The sequence below is a fragment of the Monopterus albus genome, unplaced genomic scaffold, assembly GCF_001952655.1.
Source record: "Monopterus albus unplaced genomic scaffold, M_albus_1.0 scaffold18.1, whole genome shotgun sequence".
In the NCBI taxonomy this organism is placed as follows: Eukaryota; Metazoa; Chordata; class Actinopteri; order Synbranchiformes; family Synbranchidae; genus Monopterus; species Monopterus albus.
This window is the reverse complement of record NW_018127898.1, coordinates 5622329-5634124: the sequence shown is the minus strand read 5'-3', so window position 1 is coordinate 5634124 and position 11796 is coordinate 5622329. Positions and strand designations below refer to the sequence as shown.

The following is an 11796-nucleotide window of genomic DNA, read 5'->3' as shown; positions in this document are numbered from 1 at the left end:
GGCTGTAAATTCATGTCCCTCTGCTGGAGTGGCAGCTCTATCATCAAATTCGATTATGTGTGGGATGAGGCCAACTTAAATCAAATCATGTTTATAAAAAAAAAAGAAAGAAGGTTTTTAAAAGGGCTGGGTTTAAACAACCTCTGTGGGCCTTTGAACAATTCTCCAAAATGCAGAGACACACTCACCCTGTAAGGCCTCGGGTCTTCCACACGTCATAGAGCACCAGCGGGATGTAGCCGCTGGCTGTGGCCGACCCAGCCTATAAAGAGAGAGAGCGAGCAAATAGAGGTGTGATGATAGATGGACCATCCTTCACTTCCTGCTCCTCGGATAGACACCATGTTTAGTCTTCCTCAGCTGGGCTTCCTTTAACCCCCACCCTCCCTCGGTCTAGTACTTATATTTACACACAGCTTAGATGGCCAGAAAGTTTCTTAATCCATCACTGCCAAAGGTACGAGAGCTGTAGGCCCGGGATAGTCAGAGTTAAGCGAGGGTGGGAGGCGGCAGCAGAGAGGGCAAAGCAAAAGAACGAGGCAGTGGAGGGCAGACTAAAATGAGGAGGAAAGTACAGTATGTGAAACATGCCAGTTCACGCTACACCCCACTGAGCGTGTGTGGCGTTCGCTGTAAAATGTGACTCACAGATCCGCTGAACAAGGGGGAGATTCACACAGATTTCTTTATGTGAGAGAAAAAAGCAGACACCCCTATTTCTGACAGGGGGCTGAGAAATGACTCTCTCCTGTTTTCGTCTGACAAGTTTTCTTTTCCTTTACTGCTGTGGAATGATGGAAAGAGAGAATGAAGGGAAGCGTGTCCAAAACACACACACACACACACACACACACACACACACAGTCCCTGTGTAACAGACATATCTTGATGCAGCTCAAACTATAAGTCTGGCTTATTTAGGCTTGCTTTCTTATCTGAAATCCTCAAAGTCATGTCAGCAAATGTAAAACTGTGCTTCCAAGTTCTCCTGTAGCCACACTGTTTCATGCAATAAAATGAACGACAGTAATGGCTATTGCTTAAGTTGTTCAGCCATCAGCGGAGGTAGTGAATGTGACTGTGATGGCAGCGGCGTGCTGCGCTGGCAGGAATCCCACCAGCCTAGGGAGAGCAGCAGTGTCACGCTGTGCCAGGCAGGTGGTGAAGTAGGAGTTGTACCCTGGAGTCCTTTAACACCTCCTGCTGCTTTGGTCTTGTGGTGTCACGCTGCCTACCGCACAACACCGCTCTTTCATTCTGCCTGGAACCTTCTCCTCTTCTGCTGTGGGAAGGAAGCTGATGTGACAGGTTCCAACCCCCACGTTTCCTCCGCTTCATCCGATCCAAACTGCCCACACCCATCAGCACCAGCCCTGCTCTGCCTGTCTCTCCATCACTCTCCTGCCTGGACTTGTCATGCTTTGCTGCTGTGGGAGTTTGTGGGACTGAACCAAACTCTAGTCTGACATGATCTGTAAAATATGATGTTACCTTTAAAGTTGACACGTTGCAAGTAGAAATAAGTTTGAACTAACACTGTCACTTTTGGAAATCTAGTATGTTGTTTTAATGTCTTTGTTGCTTCATAACTTAGACAAAACTCATTTTACAATTGTTTGTACATTTTTCTTAAAGCTGAAAAGATTAATTGATTCATCAAACAGTGACAGAAAATTAACAGGCAGCTAATCTGATCATTGATGAATCACTTCTCTAGTACATCTGCTGGCTCCGCCTTCTAAAATCTGAAGATTTGCTGTGTTTTGCATCATAAGAGGTAGAAAATCTAACATACAATATCTTTCTAATATCCATTTAATTTATTTGGGTTGTGCGATGTAGATTAGACAAAACAAATCATATGTAAATGTCCCCTTGTGTTTTAGGAAATTGAGATTTTTAGGTGAATCAAAAACTTGGCCTTATAAAAGCCTACCCAAAATGCTTCGAGGCAGCACAGGCTGAGTCCTTCACTGGTGGCAAATGACAGGAAGCTTTACAGGAAGCTTTTGTACTATGTGGTTCCACACAAGAGACCACCACTGACTGCCTGTTGTGTTAATTCCAGTATCTCATTAGTTGGGACTGGTGGAGGGGGGTGTGTGGAGAGGAATGGAACACACCGTCTTCCTCAAGGACAGTCGGGGTGTGTTTGTGAGGTGCCGACTGGGGTAACTCTGCACTCACCATCATCATATGTGCGCGCACACACACACACACACACACACACACACACACACACACACACACACACACAGGAGGTTGTGAGGGAAGCCAGACATACTGTTAGAGTCAGCCAGAAATGAAAAGGGAGGTGGGGAGAGGGAGGAAGAGGAGGGATAGCAGTACACAGAAAGGGGGGCTGCTTTAGTGGAAGGACAGAGTAGAAGAGTTACCAGGAGGGACACTGGCCTTCTGGTTCACCTCAGCCTTGAGATGGAAATTTCTCTGGAACAACAACAAGTCCTCACTCTAACACTAACCATGTCCACTAAACATGTCCTCCCGACACTGTCCATGGTCCACACTGCATGATAGATGTGCACGCTTGTCTCACTACTGTCCCAGTGCTCCCTCGCCTTGCTCTGTCCTGTGTGCTGACATTGTTGAAATTTGCTCAGGCTGTGAGCCTGCTCTGCTCTCTGCCTGCAAGGTTTCACCTGACAGCAGTGTTTAAAAGTCGCTGCCAGAGGAGGTGGTGTGCTTTGTGTGTGTGTATACCTTTGCAAGCATGATCCTGGTCTTTGCCACGTCAAGAGGAGTGGTAACAAATGCTGCTACTGCACCTACAAAGGACACATACAGGCGTTTAGTAAAGTGCAAACATAAAAATCCCTTTTTATGCTCTCAGAACAGTCTTTAAATATTAAAAATATACCAATAAAAAAAGTCCAATTACTTATCCGGGGTTACAAAAATGGATTAATTCAGCAATAAATAGAGGAACTCTTGGCCTCCTGCTCCATTAAGTTCATAAACATGAGAATATCCCCCATCTGAGACCTTCCCTGTTATTAGACCACAAAAACCAGACAGACACAGCTCTATTCCCACTGCCTCCCTCCCTCAGCCAGCCCACGCCTTCCCCTGAGCTACACACACACACACTCACACACAAGCATGAAGATGGACACATTTGGATATGTTCAGCCACACATAAACACATGGCTACATGTACACACACTCCCTCTGAAGAGTTTTATAGAGCAGTTACAACACAACTTTGGTGCAGCTCTCCAAGTTGGAAGCTGGACAGGCTGCACGATCCAAAGGTGTCCCCGCTGAGCTGCAGTGTGTCTGAGTGAGAAACTGTGTGTGTCACTCTGCCACAAACATGGAAACTGGTCTCAGTAAACATCTCCATATGGGGCCCGGGGGAGCACTGTGACTGTAAGTGAGCCCAGGATCAGTGTGGTGTAACACTGTTACACTTGTATCCAGTAATGTTAGCTGATTATAAGAATGGATTTCTTTTTTTTCCCTTCTATTCAGTTGGATAAGACTCAAAGTTCAGCAAGGATAAAAAGTAAAAAAATCCCTTTCTGTAGTCTGTTTTGTAATATTCCTGGACAGCAGTAAAAGCATGCATTATACCAATAAATCTTACACATGGAGCGCTGAACTGAAGGATTTAAACTCGGCTGGAAATACTATACGATGTGATAAAGGTTAGACAACAACGAGTCAGTGACGTAATCTCATCTCTGCTTAAGGCAGTTTTCTCGAGGCGGTTCAAACGAGGTCAGGTCTGTTGTAAGTCAGAGCGCGGTGCTAGTGGAGATATCTGGGATGATTAAAGCGACTATGAATGGATGAAAGACAGAGTGAGAAGGGGAAGTGGTCTGAGGATCCCTCTTGGACAGCAGATGATTTACTGATTATTATAAGTTAAGTTCATTTATTATCATTAAGAGTTAATCTCCACCAGCTTTACAAAGGTTCAACCCCACTAATGTGAGGAAATAAAACAAGCAAAATGGCCTGATAAGCTGTTCTTTATCTCGTCAGTCCCTTCTGCTGGGTCTACTTCACCTCCGGCTCCATCCCTCCATCGCCCCCGAGCTGTTAACCTCAATCCTCCTCTTCTGTCTAGCACGTTGTAACACTGCGAGAGTTACGAGCTGAAAGCTATAACCATCCAATAACTGGCTCCTTAGACTGACCTGCGGAACTGTTCTTCTTTTGAAATATGTATTTTGATTGTGGGTCTACTTCTTCATCACAAAAAAGGTGAAGACTGTATGGAAAGACAGATGATGTGATTTTTTTTTTTTTAATTCAGAGCTACAGTGCCAAATGCACCAAAGATTTTGTTCCCTTGCTCTTACAATGGGGGAAATAAGTATTCAACACAAACTTTTTTAAATTAAAATAAATGAAACACTAAATTAAGCCTAAACACATTGGAATTAAGACAACATAGCTAAAGAAATCACACAATTCCAATCAATATAAAAAGCTGGTGTTTCCAGAGCTCTTTTCCTAAGAGCTCCTGTGTGCGACCAGTTCATGGTGGAGTGATGCTTTTTAAATCTGTAGATGATGGCCCCAGCGCTGCTTCTAAGAACATTTAGGGGTTGAGAAACCTGTTCCTATGTTGCCCAGCAATTCTCCTGCGAAGGTCCCGGCAGAGTGCTTCGCCCCCACCCATCATGAGATGCTTCTTGTGTGACAGCTCGGTAACAAATGATGCAGTCACAGGTGGCTAACCCTTTATAACAGAGTGGAAGTACTAACAGCCACATGCACAAACCTGGCTGACCCTAGTAGCACAGGTAACAGGTGGAACCTCAGTGATTTCTTACTGGGTGTTCATTACTTTTTCCCTGTATCATTTCAATTTAAGACAACTATTTTTATTGATTGGAATGTTAGGATTTCTTTAGCTATGTTGCCTTACGGAGGTAATGTCAATGTCTGGCTTTAATGTCATGGAAATAGCTGCACTGTACGTTTAATGACAAAAACATTGACATGTTAAATATTTTTCCCGCCACTGTAACCTGCAATCATCTAAACCATTTCTCTGTAGCAGTACCAGATCATTTCATGTATTTCTCTTTACGCAGGAAAACGCATTGAACCCAAAGGTGTGAAACCAGGTCACAAAGCATCCATACAGATTTCACATACAAAAAAAAAAAAAACTTATCACAAGTAACACCAAACACTTGTAAATAGTTTAAAAATGGATCTAACAAAAGAAGTAAAGGGGCTGCACAGCCACACATGTGTATTTTCACTAACTGTGGCTGAAGCTGCGAGAAGCTAAGCCAGGAATTAGTTAAGCCACTAACAAATAAGGATGTCTGGTGTAACTTGTTCCACCCTAACAGGTGCAGGGCAGGTGCCTACAAGCTTTAAGAGCTAGAAGTTTCAGAACAGCTCCATGAAGAATAAAGTGCTTTTACAGTGAGAACAAGCAACGTTTATTAACAATAATAATAATAATGATGAAGAGTTTGTAGTCTTAAAATAATGTCCTTATGATAACAGCAACACTGGGCCTTTATCTGGAGATGGAACTCCATACATTAAACCACAAATCATTAAACATAGGATTATGTAAAGGTCATAATTGTTTGACCTGACTTCTTTCACTTGAGCTTCTAGCCTTTATAATATTTCTCCTTTCTCTCCTCCCCCCCCCCCGTCTCTCTTGTTTTTAGTCCACTCCCTTTCCCCCCTTTCCCTCGTCTTTCTTACTTCCTCCCTCTTAAACTGCTTCAGGCCCCAGCGCTCAGGAGGTCGCACAGCTGCAGGGGCCAATACACAGTAATCGACCCCTCTCATCCCTCCTCTCTTCTCCCCTGGCTGTCTGTCTCTCCCCTGATACTCATCCGGGCTAAGACCGACCCATGAAGCCTGCGATGGTATGATTTTAATTAGCTGAGGGGCTTGAGAACTATGACAATGAGATTCTTCTATGGAGACAATGACGCACAACCACTGTACTAGTTTAATGCTGTTTGGTAATGTTTAAGAAAAGGGCCACATCCGCCTGTCCCTATATTCACCTGCCTCCTCTGTCCTTCTGTGAGGACATGATCTGCCAGCTGAGCTCACCTCCGTGGAATCCTACACAAATGTGGCTTTGGGTAAACTCGTCCTGCCCTCCTGGCCCTCTACTCACCTATCCATCCATCCATTCACTCCCCCTCCCCGGCCCCCTTCATCTACCCCCCCTTCCCCATCCCCACCTCTTTCCCAAAGCATCATATAATCCCCTGCACCTGCAAAAGCTCCGCACACAGCAGCTTGCCAAGAGTAGAGTCTGTGACCTTGCCTCCAGTACCAGAGTGTCTGGGAGGGAGAGAGAGAGAGACAGAGACAGAGAGAGTGGGTTGTTGATAGAGGAGGATGATGAAAGAGCAAGCAAAAGGGAGAAAGAGGGAGAGAGGAGACTGTAGTTAGTGGAATAATCAGGCACAGTGAAAACACAGTGTGAACCTTGGTCCGGTCTGGGGTCCAGGCCCACGGCTGGGAACCAGCTTGTCCCGCTATTTTTGTGTTGCCTTTTCTCCCCAGTGATGTCATGCTACTTGTTTCCCAAGAACTGGGAGGGAGGCAGCGTGCCCACTCTGTCAGGCTCAATCTTTGGCATTTTGTCTGTATACTATTATTTTGAAGTGGGTCCCATCAATTTTTTTTAAATTTCTTTATTTATTGATGTAGTAAAATAAAAAGAGTATAAAGTTTTCTTATTGTGAATAACTCCTTGACAAGGACAAAACCAACAATGAACTGATGCTACGAATGTGCAGGTTATTGTCTGTCCTTTCAAAGCCATGTCTGTGTCTAAGAACCCTCATGACACAGGCCTGCTTACCTAAATGCAGCTGGCTACTGAGCGTGACCACCTGATGTTTGTGTTTTGACAGTGAACTCGGGATGGGGAGGCAGGTTGTCCCAAACAGTTTCTGCTAACTGATGAGAAGGCTGACTCTGTATGGTTAGTCTCTGTCTAAAATGCATATGGACAGCTGGGCTGCCTTGGGCGCTGCAAGGTATGATTACGTCTCAGGGAGAGCAATCGAGCAACAGCATGGAGTGATTACTGAATACTTACAGGCCAATCTGTTGCATGTTATCTCATCCTCCTCTTATCTCGCACACGTGGACATCACAAAAACCCATGTGTGTCTGTATGTACATGTAAACACAAACAAGTAAACAGAACACAAGAGAAGAAAGGAGGCCTGGCGGAGAGTGTGTATGTGCTCAGGATGCGTCATGTGTCTTCCATTAGAGGGCAGATAAAAAGGAGATTGTGTTTTCCCACATCAAAGGCCTCACGCTGGGGGATTCCTCTGCATCTCGCTCCCTGTCCAAGTCACTCCCTCTCTTCCTCTTGCTTTTGTGAATAGATAATAAGGGGTGAACCTGGGAAAACAAACTTTTTGACCTGTGACCCCTGGTGTCAGGGCTGGGCTCTGCACCTGGACGACTTCCCATAGGAGAAGAGGTGGTGGGTCTGTGTGCGTGTGTCAAAGCATCACATATCTGTAGAGCAGTTACATTGGTCTGCAGGTCATCGGTTTAATCTGAGCTCCCATCGTGCCTGTGAAGCAGAATTCCATGAATTTCTTGTGGCTCTTTCTTGCTGTTCAATCATAAAATCAAAATGCTACACCCTCCTGTTTGGGTAGTGTTGTTTCTGAGGTCAGAACAGATGGGCTAAAATGTACAGCTGCTGCTGGGAAAAACAACCGAGTGGAACCACAATATTGTGAAATTAATGTGTGAAAGAAGATTAAGAACTATTCACATATGAAAAGCCATTAACTCTCTATGCGGTGACCAATGTGTCAAATTCTCACAGATCCTGTGACAGAGAACTTATGCGGTGACCAATGTGTCAAATTCTCAAAGATCCTGTGACAGAGAACTTCTCTGTAATATCCCAGAAAATCAAGGACCGGCTGAACTCAACTCACTCTATGAAAGGATTTGTCGTCTTATTCCTCCTCCAAGAGGCCTACAACAGTTGGTTGGTTTTCTCTCACTGACAGCTGTGCTGGCTCAGTGTAAAGTAAAGAGAAAAGGCCATAGCACAGCACATTACTACCCCACAGAGCAGATGGGAGATCATGCCACACACATTCACTCTCAGATTGCTCTGCTCAAGCAATTTTTTTTCCAGCTCAGTCATAATATTCTTGTTTATGAAAGCCTCTGGACATCTTGGCGGCCACTCTGAAGGAATGGGAAATAAGAACGTGTTTGGTTGCAAGTCGCTGCTTTCCCTCTTCTTACCCAGGTTAGCCTCTGCCACTGTAACTGAGGGAACACTTCATTAGTTATTCAGAGCGCCATGCTAGTACAGAAGATAACTGGACTGTACATCTGTGAAAGAAGAGAGGAGGGGAGTAAAGGCCAGATTCCAGCAGCTCAGCTCTCCGCCAACGGACGTGCCCAGATGGCCCGGAGAGAGGGAGAGAGAGGGCCTTTTGACTTGGGGACAAAGAGACACTTGTGACGACAACATCTAACACTTGCAACTGCACAAACGCACGCATACATATGGACACACACACAGCTGTGCGGCGTCTTGTTCGTCGTAGCTTGGCTGTTAGCTCCCAACACCGATGGAATGTTTGACTGTCCGTCTTTCGCACCCTTGAGACATAATGTCACTCCAACAAAACGCCGTCTTTTCAAAATGAAACTGCTTTTTATGTGTTTAGGGCCGCACAATGAAAAGAGAGCAGAGAGAGACATGGGAGAGAAAAGACATTAAGGAAGAGATTAAAAAAAAGGTAGAAAGAAATATACAGGACTGGAAATGCTTGGTATATTGACGGTTGGTTTGATGGCAGTCATGACAGCCCATCAAACTGAGGCGTAAAATCCCATTTTCTCCTGCCACAGTGATACGGGGGAATGCAGCCGGTGAGCCTGCCGTAAATGCACAATATTATAACTTTACTAAAGATTCACCATTGAGAATAATTAGTGTAAATGATGGCAGTGAAGAACGGTGAACAGTGGAGAGATGAGCAAGGCAAACATTTACAGAAAGAATACATACCTTTAAATACTCCCAGAGCGGAAACTGCACCAGGGAGAACGGGACCTGAAAAACAGTAGACAAAGCTTTAATCAGCAGGATTATGTCAGCTTTAATTTTTGATTTTTTTCTGGAGGTTCAGGTTTCGTCTTTAACCTCCAAACTCCTGCACTTGTCATTCCTGCCACCTTTCTCCGTTTCCTTGCACTTGACTGCTCCCTGACTCCTTCTCACTGGTGATGATTAATGAATGAAATGGGCTGTGGTCTGGCGGTCCTGAATAGATAGAGGGACGGATAGATGGAGAGCACAAACCTGGAAATAGCAATAAAGGGACGAAGGGAGGGTCTGGAGAGATGGATGGAATGTGAATGTTGCTACTACAAACACTAACTTGACTCAGGCAGGAGGAAACCAATGGCAGTGCCAAGGCAACGGCAAAGCACACACAGTCAGACCACACACTCACACAGGAATGGGCATATACATGCAGAAACACACACACACAAACACAACCAGACATGTGAATTCTCTTCTTCACAGAAATGCAGTGCAGACACACGTGTCCTATCGACCTGTGCTGCAGGAACGACAGAGCAGGACAGGAAGGAAGAGAGGAAACACAAACAAGACCAACGAGAGAAATAAATACACTGAGTTGCGTGTCATCGGCCTTTGATCACAGCAGCGAGGGGATCATTCATCCACCTGTGCCGCCTCCTCCAACATGTTCCATCAGACTACATTAAGACATCAGTAAAAACCGAACCGATCCAAGTCTGAGTCGGCCAGAGCACAAAGACTATACATGAAAAGTGTTTATGTCACTTAATGAGCGTATTAAGCACTCTGTCCAAATGAACTGACCTCATATAAACACTCGGTCTGAAGTAGATTAACAAAGCGTATCTGGCACATCTGCTCTCTGAGAGCTCAATTAAAAGCTATTTAGGATCTTTATAATGACTTGGGCTTCTATTAAAGGCCACTTGAAAACAAAGTTGTCAAAACGAGTGCAAACACAATTGAGCAGAGTAAACAGTTTCAGAGATGACCTTGTAAAGGACCTGATTTCCAACTGTACAGAGATTAATATGACAAACAGGGAACATACTAAGCCTAACATACATTAAGATGAGATATTAAAAAAAATAAGTCACCAGTGACCACCTGGTGAAAAACTTAATACCTTTACCTTGCAAGTAACCTCTATCAGACATCTCAATATTAGAAAAAGCATCAGCACACACCCATTAACACTGTAAAAACAGGAAGAGTACAAATGTCTCATAAAAGTCTCCGAATGACTCATGGTGAAGCCCCACCACAGCTGAATGCTGATGCCATGCAGTTAAACTCCCTCATCTTCTTAATAATGCTGGCTTATGTACTACTCAGAATTTGTAGGAATTTGTGAAACAACAGTCAGTAACTTCCCGCAGGAGCTAGTTTGTCATTTGTAGCTGACGACCGTGAATTCTGTCAGCTGAAAGGACAACTGACTGTATCGCATCAGCACACACCCCCTAGCAGAATGGAAAATGACAATTTTGCAAAAAATAAATATTTGATGACTGATAAAGCTAGGTTTCTCTCACCAGCTGATGATGATCCATGTAATAAACACAGAAACAAAGGGCAACCCTGCTTGTGTATTTCAGACTAGACATAGTTAGAATTAGTTAGAAATAGTGTAAATAAAAACATTTGTTCCAATCCAACACTTGAAATGCTTGGATGCTTACTATCGAGTCGCATACGTGGACAACCAACACTGACATCATACGCTTTAGTGGTTTGCTTAAGTTTCACAAGAGAAAAAGGATCTGAGCCTGAGGTGAGTCTGGTAAATGTAACAATAAGGTTAAGTAGGTTTGACTGGAGTTGTGTAAGTGTAAACCTTCCCAAACCAAACAATAAGCAGGACTGCACTACTGTCACTGTCAGTACTCGGTTGTTGTTGGTACTTGGACTGGTGCGCTATGCTCCAAGCTTTTTGAGCTTGAGGCCCAGCTGTTAATCTCTTTACCTACAGTTTACCTAATATTGATGCTTTCATTTTGAAAGCAGACATGGCGTCAAGAAATACAAGTAATTTTATGTCCTCTCCTTTTAGGTCACACATTGGGCTGCTGCTCGACAAACCACTACGTGGCGCCAGCACAAATGTTCCAGTGGAAACTCTTTGTGCCCATCTGGTCGATCCAAGCAGACAGAAGCACATTCTGTCAGTCCTTGGAGATGATCTGCAATTTTTATTCAATGTTCTGTAGGCCTGGTATCCAGCCCCTTGAAAGTGGAGTGTAATACAATGAAGAATGAGAGCACCCCTGGTGTCCAGCTGTGGAGGGATGAGAGCGAGCTTTCAAACGGAATAACAGAACACATGTCATTTATTAGTACCCTGATGAGTCCTGCTTTTCCAGGCCAGGAAGAGGGAGAACGGGGGCGGTGCTAAATAACAGTAACTGTAATCTGGACGTTTTGTCTCATAATGGAATTTTCAGCTTTGTAAGACGGTACTAAATAGCGTCTTAAAATGTTCCTAGAATTGTTTCACTATCTTTATAATAGTTATTTTATATCAGTTTGAAATGCAGTAGACAGGAACAGCTAATGATACTAATCGCCACTTAAATTAATTGCCAGTTATTTTTTATGAAGTTTTATTCATTTTATGGATTAGCTGGTGCAGGCCTTAAAATGTAATTTTAAAAATAAAAAACAGTATTTATTTTATTTTTAAGAACTAGAGAGAGAGAAGGAAAGATAGATGGGTTCTGTAG

General features: G+C 44.0%; 1 protein-coding gene across 1 annotated transcript in view; it reads right to left on the bottom strand.

The window, feature by feature from the left end:
- The window catches only part of slc25a26 (solute carrier family 25 member 26), a 49020-nt gene that overhangs the window by 6772 nt on the left and 30452 nt on the right, over positions 1–11796 (bottom strand). The window contains exons 6-9 of the mRNA XM_020593089.1: positions 9032–9076; positions 6234–6303; positions 2722–2786; positions 189–262 (exon numbers count right to left, since the gene is read on the bottom strand). Coding sequence (XP_020448745.1) covers positions 189–262; positions 2722–2786; positions 6234–6303; positions 9032–9076 — 254 coding nt within the window. The remainder of the gene's footprint in view (positions 1–188; positions 263–2721; positions 2787–6233; positions 6304–9031; positions 9077–11796) is intronic.